This window comes from Scyliorhinus torazame, chromosome 8 (genome assembly GCF_047496885.1).
Source record: "Scyliorhinus torazame isolate Kashiwa2021f chromosome 8, sScyTor2.1, whole genome shotgun sequence".
In the NCBI taxonomy this organism is placed as follows: Eukaryota; Metazoa; Chordata; class Chondrichthyes; order Carcharhiniformes; family Scyliorhinidae; genus Scyliorhinus; species Scyliorhinus torazame.
In genome coordinates this window covers 24,355,235-24,374,690 of record NC_092714.1, presented here as the reverse complement: position 1 = coordinate 24,374,690, position 19,456 = coordinate 24,355,235, and the positions used below count along the sequence as shown (strand labels likewise).

The 19,456-nt window shown below is 50.4% G+C and overlaps 1 protein-coding gene across 1 annotated transcript in view; it reads left to right on the top strand.

The window, feature by feature from the left end:
- The first annotated feature begins 1,063 nt into the window (after positions 1 to 1,063).
- The window catches only part of LOC140428704 (uncharacterized), a 38,931-nt gene continuing 20,538 nt past the window's right edge, over positions 1,064 to 19,456 (top strand). The window contains exon 1 of the mRNA XM_072515435.1: positions 1,064 to 1,199. Coding sequence (XP_072371536.1) covers positions 1,151 to 1,199 — 49 coding nt within the window. The 5' untranslated portion in view covers positions 1,064 to 1,150. The remainder of the gene's footprint in view (positions 1,200 to 19,456) is intronic.

Below are 19,456 nucleotides of genomic sequence, written 5' to 3'. Positions count from 1 at the left end.
CACATTCCGGCGCCTGTTCGGGGAGGCTGGTACGGGAATTGAACCCGCGCTGCTGGCCTTGTTCTGCATTACAAGCCAGCTGTTTAGCCCACTGTGCTAAACCAGCACCTAAGAAAGAAATAGATGGAATTCTGGACACTAAAGGTGTCAAGGGGTAGGGGGAGAGAGCAGGAGTTTGGCATTGAGATCGAGAATCACCCATAATCAGCTTGAATGACGGAGCAGGTTCGATGGGCTGAGTGGCCGACTCTTGTGCCTACCTTCTATGGTGTGGTCTTCCAGCCTTTCGCACCTCCGGGATCTTCCGCCCCCGCCGAAGACGGCCCCCTCAGCGGTTACCCTGGCAGCTGGGCAAGCCACGCAAAACGCCGTAGACCTTGGTCGGGCTAGAAGACCCCCACCATTGGCCAGTGCTGAGCTGCCTCCTCCGTGGGGGAGTCTGGAATGCCCCAGCTGATGTTTGTCTGATTTAAGTCTCACCAATACGGTTTATCAGAAAGGATATACATTTTCAATAAATGTCTCACTCCTCACCTAAGAGCCAGCTGTCATTTAATAAATAGGGAAACAACTTTGCCCAGCTGAGTTTCAAATTTAATTTGAAACAATGTTGAAGCAATTTGGACAGCACAGTAGCACAGTGGTTAGCACAATTACTTCACAGCTCCAGGGTCCCAGGTTCGATTCCCGGCTTGGGTCACTGCCTGTGCGGCACCATGTTCTCCCCGTGTCTGTGTGGGTTTCCTCCGGGTGCTCCGGTTTCCTCCCACAGTCCAAAGATGTGCAGGTTAGGTGGATTGGCCATGATAAATTGCCCTTAGTGTCCAAAATTGCCCTTAGTGTTGTGTGGGGTTACTGGGTTATGGTGATAGGGTGGAGGTGTGGGCTTGGGTAGGGTGCTCTTTCCAAGAGCCGGTGCAGACTCGATGGGACGAATGGCCTCCTTCTGCACTGTAAATTCTATGGAATGCTGCACCAGTGTTTTTGCAAGTCTCTGTGAACAGGTTTTACACCTTAAAGCACCTCCTTAAAACACATTTAAATTGCCTTTCAAAGAAACACCTCTCAGGACTATTTATATCAGGCCATTCTGTGAACATTCATTTCCTGTGAGGATTCCAGGGCAGGGATAAGCTCTGCCTGTCTCATTATGCGATCCAGGACGCTACCCTCCTTCATTTTAGTAGCCGCACTTTTCAGTAAGTTTTCTGATGTCTCTTTTATTTTAAAAAGGCATAAACCTTAGATAGATTTAACTCAGCATTATTCTTTCGGTGGACTGTGAGTAGGGAAGAGTTTTTGCTGCGCAGGATATACATTTGACTCAGTTTGTGACATTGGATGGTCGACTTTTTTTTAACAGATTTATTAATAATGATGGAGCAATTTGAATCGTTTAGTATGGTGTTGGCGTAAACGTTCTGCAAGCTCAACTTCAAATTCTGCTTTGATTTTTTTTTTTGTTTCTCCGATATGAAATGTCCTGTATTTTGTTCCTTTAATTTTATTAAGTCACGGGTCTCTTGTGTCTGAGACACTGGGTGAATGCATTTCTCTCTTCCCTCTAACACTGTCCCCCTTCAGCTGGCTCTCTTCCCTCTAACACTGTCCCCCTGTCAGGCAGCCAAGTGGTGACTCTTCCTCAGGCTTCACCGTGTCAGGTAGACCTTTGTCAGACAGAGGTGAGGAGGGTGAAATACACTGTGATGGGTCAAACCTATCTTTGTCCTCTCAGTTGATAACCCCATCAATAGCATCCTTGAACTTAGTGCCGAGGTGTTTTAGAATGTGTCAGGGTTGATACAATAGAATGGGATAAAATTTGGCAATAGAGCCTGAGTTTTCAAATCCTTTCCAAGGGTATAGTTAATTTCTTCAGCCAGAGGGTGGTGAATCTGTGGAACTCTTTGCCGCAGAAGGCTGCGGAGGCCAAATCACTGAGTGTCTTTAAGACAGAGATAGATAGGTTCTTGATTAATAAGGGGATCAGGGGTTATCGGGAGAAGGCAGGAGAATGGGGATGAGAAAAATATCAGCCATGATTGAACGGCGAAGCGGACTTGATGGGCCGAGTGGCCTAATTCTGCTTCTATGTTTTACGGTCTTATGGTTAAAAGTGAAATATTCCCTTCGGACTTCCCCTCTTAATTCTGCAATCTGACACTTTTTTATTTGTTTGCCGATGTTATGCGGTGGAGGGTGTGTGTGGCTGGTGGTGGGGGGAGGTGGCACCAGAAGGGAGGTCAAACCACGTTGCACCGGGTGGGTGGGTGAGCCAGGGAGGGGGAGTTGGGCAGGTGGAGCAGTGGGGAGTTGAGGGGGGTGGGTTCGCACTGGACCGTACTGGGATTTCAGGCCCGGTCAGAAAGGAGCTTGTGGTTGGGCTTGGGAGTGGTGGTGGTGTGGTGTTCCCCCCCCGGGGGTCGTGTGTGTGAGGGGCTGCCTTGTGTGCGGCCGGGTCTAGTGTAGTTAGTCTGGAGTTAGAACTGATGTATTTTCCACCTCCTCTTTCAGAGTAACTATCTGGAAGTATAAACTGGCAGAACCATCCGAAGTTAGAGATGGTTCTGCTGGATGGTTCCCAACCCCGGAAAATTGTTCAGAGGAAGTTTGCACTTCTGGGCAATTGCTGGGTAAACCCTTACGTGGGAGCGTCCTCGAGATCCTCCCAAAATGCAACATGAGAAAACCAGGACATTATGGGCTGACATTATTTGTAAAGCTAAATAAAAATAAATCACAGTTAACTTGTGCCCTATCACATCCTCAGGACATCTTAAAACATTTGCCAACTATTTGTTTTTAAAATGCCTCAGTAGAATGTTAACCTCGCTTAAGTAACTAAGTCTGAGAATGGGGCTTAGGTTTACAATCTTTGGATTCAGGATAAAGGGAGCTACCAACTGTACCATACCGTGACTATACAACAGCTCCTGAGGCACAGGTTTGAAAGGGAATCACTTTACCTTGCTGTCAAATGATTGTCAACAATTTTGTTCACAGCTCACAACACATGCAACTTTCTTTTGTTGTCAGTCTTCTAACAGCACAGTGCTCTCTCTCTCCTGTATATTCAAGTTAACAGGCTCTCCTTAGGCTCTGGGCGAGGCGAATAACTAAAGTCAACTGTGTAAAAGGAATTTGCAGCTATCTTGCGCTGTATCCATCCTCGGGGCATCTTGAAACATCTCGCAACCAATTATTTTTAAAGTGTTGCTGCCGAGTGTCACTCTAGCTTGGGTACCGAAGTCTTAGAATGGAGCTAAAATCCCACTGGAGCGTGAGCAGATGGGGGTGGTCATTCAGCCCCTCCAACTTGTTCACTTCTGTTCAATGAGATCATGACTAACCTGCAACTTAATGCCTTTGCCCCATATCCCTTTATATCTTTTGATGAACAAAAGTCTATCAATTTATATATTTTGGTTAACAAAAGTCTAGGTTTAAAATTAACAATTGATTTGGAATCAATTGTCATTGATGGAAATTTTTTTCCTAACTTCTATTCACTTTTTTTTTGTGTAGAAATGTTTCCCAATTTTGATCCTGAAAAACCTGGCTAAAGTTTTAGACTGAATTCCCCTACTCCTGTACTCGTCTCTCGTCCAATCCTCTTGATTATCCTCGATACCTAAAACTTCAATCAAATTAGCACTTAGCTTTCTAAATTCCATGGGTTACAACCCTGGTTTGCGAAATCTCTCCTCACATGTTAACTCTTGGAGTCCAGGTATTATTCTGATTCTGGTAAACATATGCTGCGCTTTCTCCAAGGCTGGTGTATCCTTGCGTTGCCCAGAACTCTTGCAGGACTTTAGGTGTGGTCTAATCAGAGCTTGCATAGCTGCAGCGGGTCCTCCTCTCACCTTGTATTCTATTCCTCGAGATATATAGGCCAGCATTCCATTAGACTTTTTGGATTAATTTCGGTACCTGTTCCTGTGATGTCTACTCACGGTAAATATTCTGACAACGTTTATTGCCTCATCGCACACGTTGGGTTAAAAGTATTGTGCCAATGCTTTTACTGGGTCCTTGTGCTCGGATACAGACTGAAGCAGTGACCATACGCTAATTGAATGGAACTCCCTACTAATTGGCGGATGCTGTGGCCCCATCTTTCGCAACAAAGAAAATGTAACAAAAAATGACTAGCTCTACTCGTAACTCCACACCGACAATCCGTCACCCAAAGCCGGAATTGACCCTGGGTATCTGGCACGGTGAGGCAGCAGTGCTAACTGCTGTGCCACCGTGCCACATTTAAGTGAAACAGACAACATACCTTTCAAGCAGTTGATAGCATTCTCTGAGAGAAGAGGTGCTTTGAATATCTAAGGGCATGTAGGAACGTACACATTCAAGAGGATTTTAGTGAAACAAAAAATTAGTTTTGATGAAGTTTTATTACGATATGGTTACCAGAATTAGGGTGAGTGAGAGAGATTTACTGAGGGCAGTTCACAACAAGCATGTGACATATAAGACCATAAGACATAGGAGCAGAATTAGGCCAGTCGGCCCATCGAGTCTGCTCCGCCATTCAATCATGGCTGATATTTTCTCATCCCCATTCTCCTGCCTTCTCCCCATAACCCCTGGTCCCCTTATTAATCAAGGACCTATCTATCTCTGTCTTAAAGACACTCTGTGAATTGGCCTCCACAGCCTTCTGCGGTAAAGAGTTCCACAGATTCACCACCCTCTGGCTGAAGAAATTCCTCCTCATCTCGGTTTTAAAGGATCGTCCCTTTAGTCTGAGATGGTGTCCTCTGGTTCTAGTTTTTCCTACAAGTGGAAACATCCTCTCCACGTCCACTCCATCCAATCTGTGTTTGTATCACAAACCTTGTACATGTTTCATTGTTCAATATTTTTAACTATTCTATTATCCTGGGATGAAACAAATTTGTTAAATGTGAATATCATTACTTCTAGTTCTATAAATATCAAAATCGAGCCCTTTTCTGCATCCTGGGATGACATGTTCCACAAAACTGTTTCGAAACATGAAGATAAATGCAATTTACTGTGGATGCTGGAATCTGAAACAAAACCAGAAAATGCTGGACAATCTCTGCAGATCTGACAGCGTCTGTGGAGAGAAAAGGGAGCAAGCGTTTCGAGTCTAGATGACTCAGTGGCCGGATTCTGCAGGTGTTGACAACAGCATCAAAACCGGCGTGAGCGACTCCGGCGTCAATGGGCCTCCAGGCCCAGGCTTTCACCTCTTCCTCGGGGGCTAGTATGGCGCCGGAGCGCTGTGCGCTAAAAGCCTGCGCAACACGGCCGGCGCGGGTCCATGCGTACGCCTTGGTTCCCGTCTCCGCGCCGGCCCACAGGCAACATGGCGGAGCCCTACAGGGGCCCGGCGTGGAGGGACACAGGCCCCCCCGCCCCCTGGAATTAGCCCGCCCGCTGATCGGTAGGCCCTGATCGCGGGCCTGGCCACCGTGGAGGCCCCCCCCCCCCCCCCGACCAGGACGGCCCCCGCAGCCAGAACTCCGAGGTCCCGCCGGGTGGGACCATACGTAACCCACACCGACGGGACTCGGTGGAACTCAGCGGCCCGGCGTCGGAGCGGCGTGGCGTGATTCTCGCGCCTCCCCCCCCCCCGGTGATTCTCCGACCTGGCACGGGAATCGGAGAATCCCGGTCATTGTCTTTTGAAACCTATGGATGAATTTTTAAAAAAATGAATTTAGGGTACGCAATTTTCTTTCCCAATTAAGGGGCAATTTAGCGTGGCCAATCCACCTAACCTGCACATCTTTGGGTTGTGGGGGTGAGACCCACCCGACACGGGGAGAATGTGCAAACTCCACACAGACAGTGACCCGGGATCGAAACTGGGTCCTCAACGGCGTAGGCGGCTATCTAACCATTGTGCCACTGTGCCACCCTGAAAGCTTGGGAGGAATAAAGTATATTCTATGTAAGTTCTATGATTCTACATTCTAGAGTGCTGCCAGGTACCTTGCTCAGCTTGGAGTGCTGTGTTCCAGCATAAAATGTACTGTGGCATTCATTATCATGATGTAGAGTTAATGGAGGCATAATTGGAAATCTCCGACTGAAGTCATGAAATGAAATGAAAATCGCTTATTGTCACAAGTAGGCTTCAAACGAAGTTACTGTGAAAAGCTCCTAGTCGCCACATTACGGCACCTGTTCGGGGAGGCTGGATACGGGAATTGAACCGTGCTGCTGGCCTGCCTTGGTCTGCTTTCAAAGCCAGCAATTTAGCCCTGTGCTAAACCCGCCCCTTGCTAAACCAGCCCCTACAGCCCCTGACAGAGTATTGGGAGAGGTTTTGGAAATAACCTTTAAATGGACAGCAATTTGAGGAGAAAACCCTGGGAGTTTGATTGCTCTTTGTCCAAATCACTGCTCGCACGCTCTGCTCAGTCACTGCAATTTCTTTCCCAACTTTATGGTTCCACCATCTCTCTCCCTACCCTCAGCAGTCTCTCTAAATATACAATTCGGATTTTGGTTAACGCCCCGAATGATTTTCTGTCTAACTGCTCAGGCTCCCTTTAGAATACCCATGGGACGGACTTATCACAAGAAAGATGTTCCAAAATTATTAATTGTAATTCCTTCAGCAACATTTATTCAGTCAATGTCGTGGATGATTTTGTTAATTCATGGTATGCAAAGTCTTCTAAATAGAATGCTTCTCCTGGAAAACAAACCTTTTCTGAAACAATTAATGTTCCATAATTACTGTAAGCCTGAAGGCAATAATGAGAAAGGAATGTGATCTTACTCCGTAGTGACTCATGAGTCTGATGCTCCAGCAGAATGGGTTCAATGTCAGCAGAGAAATTCTGACGGTCACGAATGCAACCCCACCATAACTCAGATTCTTCTGAATTGATTCTCATCAGATTTGAAAGCTGAGCATCTGCCACTGCTGACTAGCCCCCCCACGCTCAAAGGAAATTCAGGGATAAAGGTAACCACAGAGTGTGGTGAACTCAGCCCAGCGCTGCACACAAACTTGCCACCCCCACATTAATTCTGTATACACCTCCTGCTGCCTCAGGAAGGCGGACAGCATTATCAGAGACCCCTCCCACCCAGGCATTGCCTTCTTCCAGACCCTTCCATCAGGCAGAAGACCCGCACATCCAGACACAGGAACAGCTTCTTCCCCACAGCTACAAGACTCCTCAACGACTCCCCCTCGGACTGATCTGTACCCTGTAAGAACCCTATTCACGACGCCCTATGCTGCTCTTGCTCATGTATTTGCTTTGTTTGGCCTCTTGTTCCACACTGTAACCAATCACTGTTTGTCGATGTACCATTTGTCAATGTTCTCTGTTGATTATTCTCTTCGTCAACTATGTACGTACTGTGTACATTCCCTCGGCCGCAGAAAAATACTTTTCACCGTACTTTGGTGCATGTGACAATAAATCAAATCAATCAATCAATCACTCAATCAAAAGATTAAAATGGAAGGCTTTAGTTGGAATGGTTGCCAACACATTAATGTAAATTTATTCCGTAGAGTTTTGGTGGAGGTGTTGAAGGTTGTGACAAGTTTGAATATGGTAGACAAGGAAACATTGTTTCTAATTCCCGATGGTACAAAGGCAAGGGACTGGATCCTCCAGCCTCCCAGCCGCGTGTTTCTTGGTGGCGGGAGGTGGCGTGCCGTTCGCTGGCAGCGGGATTCTCTGTTCCTGCCACTGACAATGGGGTTTCCCATTGAAACCACCCCAAGCCGCCGGGGCGGAGAATCTCAATGGCTGAGAATTCCAGCCAAAAGATTGAAGGGTTTGGGCAAGAGATGCAGCGGGGCGTGAGGAAGAACTTTCTCAATGCAACAAGTGGCAATGACCTGGAACCCGGGCCTATACGGGTGCTGGAAGAAGAGATAATGAATGATTTCGAAAGAGAATTGGATGAGCACTTACGAGAATCATAGAATGTACAGTGCAGAAGGAGGCCATTTGGCCCATCGAGTCTGCACCAGCCCTTGGAAAGAGCACCCTACTTAAGTCCTCGCCTCCACCCTATCCCCGTAACCCAGAAACCCCACCTAAACTTTGGGACACTGAGGGGCAATTTATCATGGCCAGTCCACTTAGCCTGCACATCTTCGGACTGTAGGAAGAAACCGGAGCACCCGGAGGAAACACACGCAGACACGGGGAGCTGGATTCTCCAATAATGGGGTTATGCCCCACTGTCAAAACGCGGGTGAATCACTCTGGACTTTCCTGGAGGGGGCTAGCAGGCCCCCAGAGTGCTCCTCGTAGCTCCGACTGCCGATACAGGGCCCCGCACGTCCGGTTGGGGGTCGGCGCATGCGCACAGCGGCGGCCTGTGGCGGTCGCCCCAGGCAACATGGCGAACCCACACCGCGGACCGGCACCAAAAAGATAGGCCCCCTGAGATCGCACGTGCCCGCTGATCGGTGGCCGTTTGTGAGGGCCCCCAGTGAAGGTCCCCCCCCCGGCCCCCACCATGATGGCCGGGGACTGAGTCCACAGCCGCCACGCTGAGATCCCGACGGGTGGGACCATGAGACACCCACGGCGTCGGGAACCCGGCCAGTTACACTTGAAGAATCACCGCGGGGGCCTCTGTCAATGGCCCCCTACCCCGCGCCGCGTAGATCACCCGCGTGCGATTCGTGCCGATTCTCCGGGGACCGGCGAATCGCGGGGGCATCGTCGAGCCTGTTTTCGGCATCAACGCCCATTCTCCGCCTCCGCGGCGATCGCGATTTCGGCGCTGATGCTCGGTGAATGCCGCCCAGGGAGAATGTACAAACACCACAGTTACCCCAGGCCGGAATTGAACGCGGGTCCCTGGAACTGTGAGGCAGCAGTGCTAACGACTGTGGCTCCGTGCTGTCTTGATGGAAGTAAACCTGCTTGTCTTCAGGGATAGAATGGAGGGGGGATGGAAAAGACTGGATTGCTCGACAGAGAGCTGGCATGCACTCAATGGTTGAATGGTCTCCTTTTGTGCCATGAATGACTCTATGAGATTGTTAGGAAAGCGGGGTTTGTTTTGACAATCTGTGCCATACCAGTTCTAAACTTGATTGCTGCTCAGACAATAGAAGAAAGGTCACATATGTCATGAAGCAATGCTTGGCAATCACTTCATGTCATCAAATGTTTCTTCCTTTATAATTTATTGTGCTTCATAAAGATGCGTTCTACGCTGTTTCGACATCGGTCCAAGTTTGTTACGTCAGCTTACCATAGCTGGTATTATTAGTGCCTCTGAATCAGAAGATTTTGATTTCACACCCTGCTTTGGAGCTTGAACACCTGAAGAGGGTGCAAAGAGCTTTCCTGCCACAAGATGGCAGTGTAAGATTGCAGATCCATAATGTCGTTTGATATTTCTTCCCTCTTGAGGCGCAAAAGCTTCCTGGACCTTGACTAAAAATAATGTAGGTTCCGCGTGTTACTCTGCTCCCTTCTTCATGTTACTTACAACTTTGCCATTTCTCGGGATTTTCTTTTCAACATTTGGCATACTCATTTTTTGGTCACTTTCCAGAATTCTCTGGACTCTGGAATGGTCCATCCAGATTGGAGGGTGGCAAGTCAAACAGGGAAGTAGAGAGAAAACGGAACTGTAGACGAATGAGTCTAACGTTGGTAGTAGGAAGCCGCTGGAGTCCATCATCAAGGGTTTAATAGCACAAAATTTGGAAAGCAGTCGTGTAATCAGACAAAGTCAGCATGGCTTTTATGAAAGGAAAATCATGCTCGATAAATCTACTAGAATTCTTTGAAGATGCAACTCGAGCAGTTGACCAGGGAGAACTGGTGGATGTGGTTTATTTAGACTTTCAGAAGGCTTTCGACAAGGTCTCACATAGCACATTAATATGTAAAGTGAAAGCACATGGGATTGTGGGTAGTGTCTTGAGATGGATAGAAAGCTGGTTAGCAGACAGGAAGCAAAACAGCGGAATAAATGGTTCTTTTTCTGATTGGCAGGCAGTCACTAGTGGGGTACCGCAGGGATCTCTGCCAGGACCCCAACTGTTCACATTATATATTAATGATTTGGACGAGGGAACTAAATGTATTATCTCCAAATTTGCAGATTTGGATAGGAGGGTGAGCTGTGAGGAGGATGCAGAGATCCTTCAGCGGGATTTGGGCAGGCTGAGTGAGTGGGCACATGCATGACAGATGCATGGATAAATGTGAGGATATCCACCTTGGTAGCAAAAATAGGAAGGCAGATTATTATTTGAATGAGTGTAAATTGAGAGAGGCGGATACTCAGCGAGACCTTGGTGTCCCCGTGCAGCAGTCGTTGAAAGGAAGCGCGCAGGTACAGCGGGCAGTAAAGTGGCAAATGGTATTGTTGCTCTTTATGATATAAGACTCTATTTATGATATGATGTTATATCCCAACAGCATCGCCAATGTTGTGGGTATTTCTATTTATCTTGGTGAACCACAAGCCTTCCCTTATATCGATCAAATGACCACACAACCAGTTAGTTAGTTCAAAAGATGGTTCATTTACATACACAAGGGTTACTGTGACATGCAAACACAATATCTACTATGAGTTAAACTACACCGATCAGCTACAATAACTTACACTTAACTTCAGGGTGACCGGCACTGTGCAAATGGATAAGGCCTTTATCTGGATTTCACTTGGCTGGTTTGAAGAAATTGGCTCTGTCTCTGCTGGGCTTACCCATCAGGTAGCGATCGTTGGTCTTGAACTTGGCTGGCTGTTCTTGCCACAGTTGGGCTGGCACAGGCTGGATCCAAAAAAGACAGAACACAATGCTGTGATCTCTTTTATCCCTCTGGGATTTCGCGCTCTTTTGGGCGGTCCTTGATCTTGGACCCAATAGTTCATCAGGGCTCTGATCACTGCCTTCGATTTCGGCCAATAAGGGGTGGGTGCCTTGGTGGCTGAGTGGGTCTTTAGCGGTCATTGACCCTGGCAGTTGGGCTCTCTGAGTAAAGGGAGTGGCGCCAATCAGTCTGTGGCTGTACCGGTTTCTTGATGGGAGTTCTATTGTTCTGGGGAACGGGCCATTAAAATGCAAATGAGCGGGGGTTTTGATCAGGTCTAGCTACCTGCGTTTCAAATACACAGAAGCTCTGTATCTGTCTGAGTCCTGGGTTGGCCATAATTCCCATGGCCCTTTGCAGGTGGCCATCTCAGATGGCTACAGTATGTTGGCCTTCATAGCAAGAGGATTTGAGTAGGAATAGAGATGTTTTACTACAATTGTATTGGGCGTTGGTGAGGCCACACCTGGAGTAGTGTGTACAGTTTTGGTGTCCTTATCTGAGGAAGGATGTTCTTGCTATGGAGGGAGTGCAGCGAAGATTTACCTGATTCCTGGGATGGCCGGACTGTCAAATGAGGGGAGATTAAGTCAGTTAGGATTATATTCAGAGGAACTTAGAAAAGTGAAAAGTGATCTCATAGAAACTTTTAAAATTCTAACAGGATTAGACAGGGTAGATTCAGAAAGAATGTTCCCAATGTTGGGGTAATCCAGAACTAGGGGTCATAGTTTGAGGATAAGGGGTAAACCTTTTAGGACTGAGGTGAGGAGAAATTTCTTCACCCAGAGCGTGGTGAATCTATGGAATTCACTGCCACAGAAAGTAGCTGAGGCCAAAACATTGTGGAAGGAATTCGATATAGCTCTTGGGACTAAATGGATCAAGAGATATGGGGGGAAGGCGGGATCAGGATATTGAACGTGATGATCAGCCATGATCATAATAAATGGCGGAACAGGTTCAAAGGGCCGAATGGCCTCCTCCTGCTTCTAGTTTCTATGTTTCAAGAATCAAGACAAGGCTGAAGAATAATTTCAACAATAACAACAACTTGTATTTCTCTAGTATCTTGAAGGTAGTTAACCATCCCAAGGGCATTTCACGGAAGAATTATCAAGCAAAATTTGACATGGAGCCTGTGGTAATACCAGGTATTGCAGTACCTGAGAGGTGGATGACCATTGGCTAGACCTAGGAGTCTACCATTGGCTAACGTACATAGCTCCACCTTGAGAGGCGGGGTATAAGAACCAATGCCGTCCCAGCAGCCTTCACTTTCTGTATCGAAGCTGCTGGGTACAGTTCTAGCAGATTAAAGCTGATTAGTTATGACTCACCTTGTCTCAAGAGTAATTGATTGTGCATCAATTTAATCAGCTATTACTTCTGAAAGGATGGACATCCGCATCAAGCCGGAGTGCCTTCAGCTCAGCCCCCACGCAGACAACCCCACTGCTATCTTCAAGCACTGGCTGGCGTGTTTTAAGAGCTTTGTCGACACGGCCGCTGACACCCCCACGGAAAGGCAGAAGAGGCACCTTCTACGCTCCCGGGTCAGCCCTGCAATCTACCCTCTGATCGAGGAGGCGGAGAATTATGCTGCAGCTATCGAGCTGCTAGAAGGGCACTATATCTGACCTGTGAACCAGGTCTACGCCCGTCACCTGCTGGCAACTAGAAGGCAAAGCCCTGAAGAAACACTGGAAGACTTCTTTCGGGCACTGCTAGTGCTGGGCCGGAACTGTGGATGTCTGCCGGTTTCGGGGAATGAGCATACGGAACTTTTGATTAGGGTGCTTTTGTGGCAGGTATGACTTCGCCCGATATCCACTGAAGGCTGCTAGAAACGGACACACTGGGACTTACTGAGGCACGGGCCCTGGCGGGGTCTATGGACGTTGCGTATAAAAACGCGCTGGCTTTTGCCCCCGGACGCGCGGCGCCCCCCTGGGCTGCGTGGCACCCCGTAACGGCAGCCCACCAGACCTACCCCTAATCCCGCAAACCTGCGCGACGAGACGGCCCACCATCGCTGCTTTTTCTGCGGGCATCATCCCCGCCCGCGCTGCCTGGCCCGCACCGCCACCTGCAAAGGGTGCGGCAAGAAGGGCCACTATGTCGGGGTCTGCCAGGCCCGCGCCGTGGCCGCAGTCTCCAGCGACTAGCGGCAGCCTTTAGTTCAGGTCCCGGCCGTCCAAAGCCCACCGCCGCCCTCCTATCCCCTGGCCGCCTGCGATCCACGGGCGCGGCCATTTTGCCCCCCGGCCAGCACGCTGGATGGGTGGGCGCCGCCATTTTGTCCCTCGCCGCCACCATCTTCGGCATCCCCGGACTCCATGTGCGACCTGTGGCTGACGTCATCTTGGATGCGGCCTCAAGCCCCCAGCACAGCTGACTCCACGCTGCCTGACCAGAACTTCCCCTTGTTGCAGCTGGCCTCCGTTACCCTGGACCGGCCTCAAGCCCCCATCACAGCCGACTCCACGCTGCCCGACCAGAACTTCCCCTTGTTGCAGCTGACCTCCGTTACCCTGGACCGGCCTCAAGCCCCCAGCACAGCCGACTCCACGCTGCCTGACCAGAACTTCCCCTTGTTGCAGCTGTCCTCCGTTACCCTGGACCGGCCTCAAGCCCCCAGCACAGCCGACTCCACGCTGCCTGACCAGAACTTCCCCTTGTTGCAGCTGGCCTCCGTTACCCTGGACCGGCCTCAAGCCCCCATCACAGCCGTCTCCACGCTGCCTGACCAGAACTTCCCCTTGCTGCAGCTGGCCTCCGTTACCCTGGACCAGAGTCGGCCCCAGACGCTAGTGAAAGCCACCACAACGATCGCCATCAACGGCCACGTGACGTTGTGCCTGATCGACTCCGGGAGCACGGAAAGCTTTGTCCACCCCGAACGGTAAGGTGCTGTTCTCTTGTCACCCATCCCGTAAACCAACGATCTCCCTGGCCTCCGGGTCACACGCAGTGCAGATAAAGGGGTTCTGCCTCGCAAACCTCACCGTCCAAGGCAGGGAAGTCTGCAATTTCCGCCTGTACGTGCTGCCGCACCTCTGCGCAGCCACCCTTCTTGGACAGGATTTCCAGTGCCACCTACAAAGCCTGACCTTTATATTTGGCGGCCCTATACCCCCCTTACTGTCTGCGGCCTCGCGACCCTTAAGGTCGACCCGCCTTCCCTGTTTGCGAACCTCACCCCGGATTGCAAACCTGTCGCCACCAGGAGCAGACGGTACAGCGCCCAGGACCGGATCTTCATCAGGTCCGAGGTCCAACGGCTGCTGAAGGAAGGGGTCACCGAAACAAGCAACAGCCCCTGGAGGGCTCAAGTAGTGGTGGTAAAGACCGGGGAGAAACATAGGATGGTCATCGCTATAGCCAGACCATCGACAGGTTTACGCAACTGGACACCTACCCTCTCCCCCGTATAGCCGACCTGGTAAACAGGATCGCGAAATACAAGGTTTTCTCCACGGTGGATCTCAAGTCTGCCTACCACCAGCTGCCCCTCCATCATGGGGACCGCCAGTACACTGCCTCGAAGCATATGGGCGGCTCTATCACTTTTTAAGGGTTCCCTTCGGTGTCACGAACGGGGTCTCAGTCTTCCAACGTGAGATGGACCGAATGGTTGACCGGTACGGTTTACGCGCAACGTTCCCATATCTTGATAACGTCACCATCTGCTGCCACGACCAGCAGGACCGCGACACCAACCTCCAAAAATTTCTCCAGACCGCGAATATCCTTAATCTGACCTACAATAAGGAGAAATGCGTGTTTAGCACTGACCGTCTAGCCATCCTAGGCTACGTAGTGCGAAATGGAGTCATAGGCCCCGACACTGAACGCATGCGCCCCCTCATGGAGTTCCCCCTCCCTCACTGCCCCAAGGCCCTAAAGCGCTGCCTCGGCTTCTTTAGCTACTATGCACAATGGGTCCCTAATTACGCCGACAAAGCTCGACCCCTGATCCAGTTCACAACCTTCCCCCTGTCGACGGAGGCCCGCCAGGCCTTCTGCCGCATCAAAGCAGACATCGTAACAGCCACGATGCACGCCATCGATGAGTCCCTCCCCTTCCAGGTCGAGAGCGACGCGTCCGACGTAGCTCTGGCCGCCACCCTCAACCAAGCGGGCAGGCCCGTGGCTTTTTCTCCCGCACTCTCCATGCTTCCGAAATTCACCACTCCTCGGTCGAAAAGGAGGCCCAGGCCATAGTAGAAGCTGTGTGACACTGGAGGCATTACCTGGCCGGCAGGAGATTCACTCTCCTCACGGACCAACGGTCGGTGGCCTTCATGTTCGATAATGCACAGCGGGGCAAGATTAAAAACGACAAGATCTTACGGTGGAGGATAGAACTCTCCATCTACAATTACGAGGTCTTGTATCATCCCGGGAAGCTGAACGAGCCTCCTGATGCCCTGTCCAGCTGCACGTGTGCCACCGCACAAGTGGACCGCCTCCGAGCCCGCCACAAGGACCTCTGCCACCCGGGGGTCACTCGTTTCTTTCATTTCATTAAGACCCACAACCTGCCCTACTCCATCGAGGAGGTCAGGACAATCACCAGGGACTGCCGAATCGGCGCGGAGTGCAAACCGTACTTCTACCAGCCAGAGAGAGCCCATCTGATAAAGGCTTCCCGTCCCTTTGAACGCCTCAGCATGGATTTCAAGGGCCCCCTCCCCTCCACCGACCGCGACACGTACTTCCTGGACGTGATTGACGAATACTCCTGGGTCCCATTCGCCATCCCCTGCCCGGACATGACCACGACCACCGTCATCAAAGCCCTCCAGGGTATTTTTACACTGTTCGGTTTCCCCGCATACATTCACAGTGATAGGGGGTCCTCCTTTATGAGCGACGAACTGCGTCAATTCCTGCTCAGCAAAGGCATCGCCTCCAGCAGGACGACCAGTTACAACCCCCGGGGAAACGGGCAGGTAGAAAGGGAGAACGGAACGGTCTGGAAGACCGTCCTGCTGGCCCTTCGGTCCAGGAATATCCCAGTCGCCCGCTGGCAAGAAGTCCTCCCAGTGGCCCTTCACTCCATCCGGTCGCTGCTCTGTACTACCACAAACCAGACACCTCACGAACGTCTCCTTGCTTTCCCCAGGAAGTCCTCCTCGGGGACCTCGCTACCAACCTAACTAGCGACACCCGGACCCGTCCTGCTGCGGAAACATGTGAGGGTGCACAAGTCGGACCCGTTGGTCGAGAGGGTCCACCTGCTGCATGCCAACCCCCAGTACGCCTACGTAGCGTTCCCCAATGGCCGCCAAGACACGGTCTCCCTTCGGGACCTGGCGCCCGCCGGAGCCCCACGCGCACCCGCACCATTGCCCCCACCCCCACCCTCCCCGCAGCACCTGACCGGAGGGTCATAACTGCCGTCGCCCCTACCCAGTGCCAAACAGGCACCGATGCCCCCTACAGGCGCCCCTCCCCTGCCTACTTTTCACCCCAACAGCGCCGCCTAGGGCCCCCACCAGGATCATCGCCGAAGCCCAGATGCTCCAGAAGGACAACCAGGCCACCCGATCGTCTGATTGCTGCACGATAAAACAAAAAAAAAAACTTTTTCTGTTACCCTCGACATCACGGTACCTCCATACCTGGGCCTACCATGCAAAAAGGCGACGGTAACGCTGGCCATCACCCCGCTGGGTCCTTTTTTTAACAGGGGGTGAATGTGGTAATATCAGGTATTGCAGTACCTGAGAGGTGGATGACCATTGGCTAGACCTAGGAGTCTACCATTGGCTAACATACATAGCTCCGCCCTGAGAGGCGGGGCATAAGAACCAATGCCGTCCCAGCAGCCTTCACTTTCTGTATCGTAGCTGCTGGGTACAGTTCTAGCTGATTAAAGCCGATTAGTTATGACTCACCTTGTCTCGAGAGTAATTGATTGTGTATCAATGCCACATAAGGAGATAAATCAGCTGATCAGGTGAAAAAGATAGGTTTGGAGGAGCGTTTTAAAGGGGCAAAGATTGGCAAAGAATTTGAGGAAGGGAATTCCAGGGCTCAGGGCCTGGGCAACGGAATGACAGCCAGTTCCAGATGGATATTCAAGTGACCAAAATTGGAGGAGCGCAGATATCTCCGAAGGTTGTTGTGCTGGAAGAGACAAATGAAATTGGGAAGGTTGAAGCATAGAGGGATTTGAAAACAAGGGTGTGAAATTTTAAATGGTCAACTATTAGATGGTGAGAATAGGGGTCATGGTTGTATCATTCGGTCTTGGAAGAGGAATATTGAATGAATTCAAATGTCGAAATCGTCAAGTTTAGGATGGGAATAGAGGGATGCGGACACCGGAAGTGCAGAAGATTTTAGTTTAGACGGGCAGCATGGTCGGCACAGGCTTGGAGGGCCGAAGGGCCTGTTCCTGTGCTGTACTTTTCTTTGTTCTTTGTTCTTTGTTTAGGATGAGGGTGTCAGTCAGAGTTGAACTGAGGCAGTGGCCGAGAGCTCTCCACTTTTCCTGGAGTGAAAGCTCACTCTGTCTCCATTCACCACCCTCCTCTTCTCACACTCAACAACTTTTCCTCCAACTCCAGCCACTTCTTCCAAATAAAAGGTGTTCTCTGGGTGCCCGCTTGGTTCTTAGTTACATCTGCCTTTTTGTGAACCATTCTTCCGTCCCAGAGCCCAACAAACACCTCACCTCGTTTTCCAGTACGTTGATGACTGGATCAGTGTTGTTTCTTGGTCTTGCCCTGAAGTGAAAAATTTAATCAACTTCGTTTCCAATTTCCAATATTTGCATGCCTTCAGATGAACTGGCAGGGCAGCACGGCAGCACGGTAGCACAGTGGTTAGCGCAATTGCTTCACAGCTCCAGGGTCCCAGGTTCAATTCCCGGCTTGGGTCACTGTCTGTGCGGAGTCTGCACATTCTCCCCGTGTCTGCGTGGGTTTCCTCCGGGTGCTCCGGTTTCCTCCACAGTCCAAAGATGTGCAGGTTAGGTGGGTTGGCCATGCTAAATTGCCCTTAGTGTCCAAAATTGCCCTTAGTGTGGGGTGGGGTTACTGGGTTATGGGGATAGGGTGGAGGTGTGGACCTTGGGTAGGGTGCTCTTTCCAAGAGCCAGTGCAGACTCGATGGTCCGAATGGCCTCCTTCTGCACTGTAAATTCTATGATTCTATGAACCATCTGACTCCTCTCTTGCCGTCGTGAACTTCCTTGTCTCCATTTCTGGTAATAAACCATCAACCAAGTTTCACCGTAAACCCAGTGACTCCCACCAGTAAGTAAAGTCGCCACAGTCCCAGATGACCATAGTTTGAGGGGGGGGGGGGGGTGAGCTGACTGGTGATGATTTAACCTGAAGACTGCCACACCTCAAGCAAGGGTCAAGGTTGAGAAAGCAGGGCCTTCATGAATAACTTCAGCCTGTACGGGAATTGAACCCGCGCTGTTGGCTTTAGCTCTGCATCACGAACCAGATATCCAGCCACCTGAATTAAACCGGCCCCCTCACTCCCACTATAAGCTACCTTTACTAAATTTCCTTACATCCCAATTCCTGTAAGGACTCTATTCCATTTTCCCAGTTTCTCCACTCTGTTCTCCTGTTCTGTTAATGCAACCTTCCATCCCAGTGCTTCCAATATGTCCTCCCTTTTCCTTACCCGTGATCCCGCTCCAGGAGTCAGGGCCCTCCACTGTGTATGCTCTCACCACTTATCCTGCCTACCAGTACCATAGAGTCATCGATGCATAACAGGTCCATCATCCCATCATGTCTGCGCCATTAAAACTACACTAAATCTACACTAATTACACTTTCCAACACTTGGCCCATAACCTTGAATGCCATGACATTTCACGTGTTCGCCCACATACACTTAAACGATTGTGAGGTGTCCTATCTCATCCATCCTCCTAGGCAGGGCATTCTAGACTCCAATCATGTATTTTCCTCATTATCCCCTCTAACCTTCCTGCCCCATCACCATAAAATTGTGTCCACTCGTTGTTAACCCTTCAAGTAAGGGGATCAGCTGCTTCCTATCCATGTTGCCCATACCTCTCATAATTCTATACATCTTACAGGGTGGCACAGTGGCATGGTGGTTAGCACTGCTGCCTCACAGCACCAGGCTCCCAGGTTCGATTCCGGCTTGGGTCACTGTCTGTGCGGAGTCTGCACATCCTCCCCACGTGTGCGTGGGTTTCCTCCGGGTGCTCCGGTTTCCTCCCACAGTCTAAAGATGTGCAGGTTAGGTGGATTGGCCATGCTAACTTGCCCTTAGGGTCCAAAATTGCCCTTAGTGTTGGGTGGGGTTACTGGGTTATGGGGATACGGTGGAGTTGTGAGCTTGGGTAGGGTGCTCTTACCAAGAGCCAGTGCAGACTCGATGGGCCGAATGGCCTCCTTCTGCACAGTAAATTCTATGAAATTCTATGATCTCACAGCACCAGGGGCCCGGGTTTAATTCTGGTCTTGGATAACTGTCTGTGTGGAATCTCCCCGTGTCTACGTTGGTTTCCTCCCACTGTCCAAAGATGTGCAGATTAGGTGAATTGGCCACGGTAAATTACCCCTTAATGTCCAAAGGTTAGATGGCGTTACTGTGTTACAGGGACAGGGCAGGGGTGTGGGTCTAGGCAGGGTGCT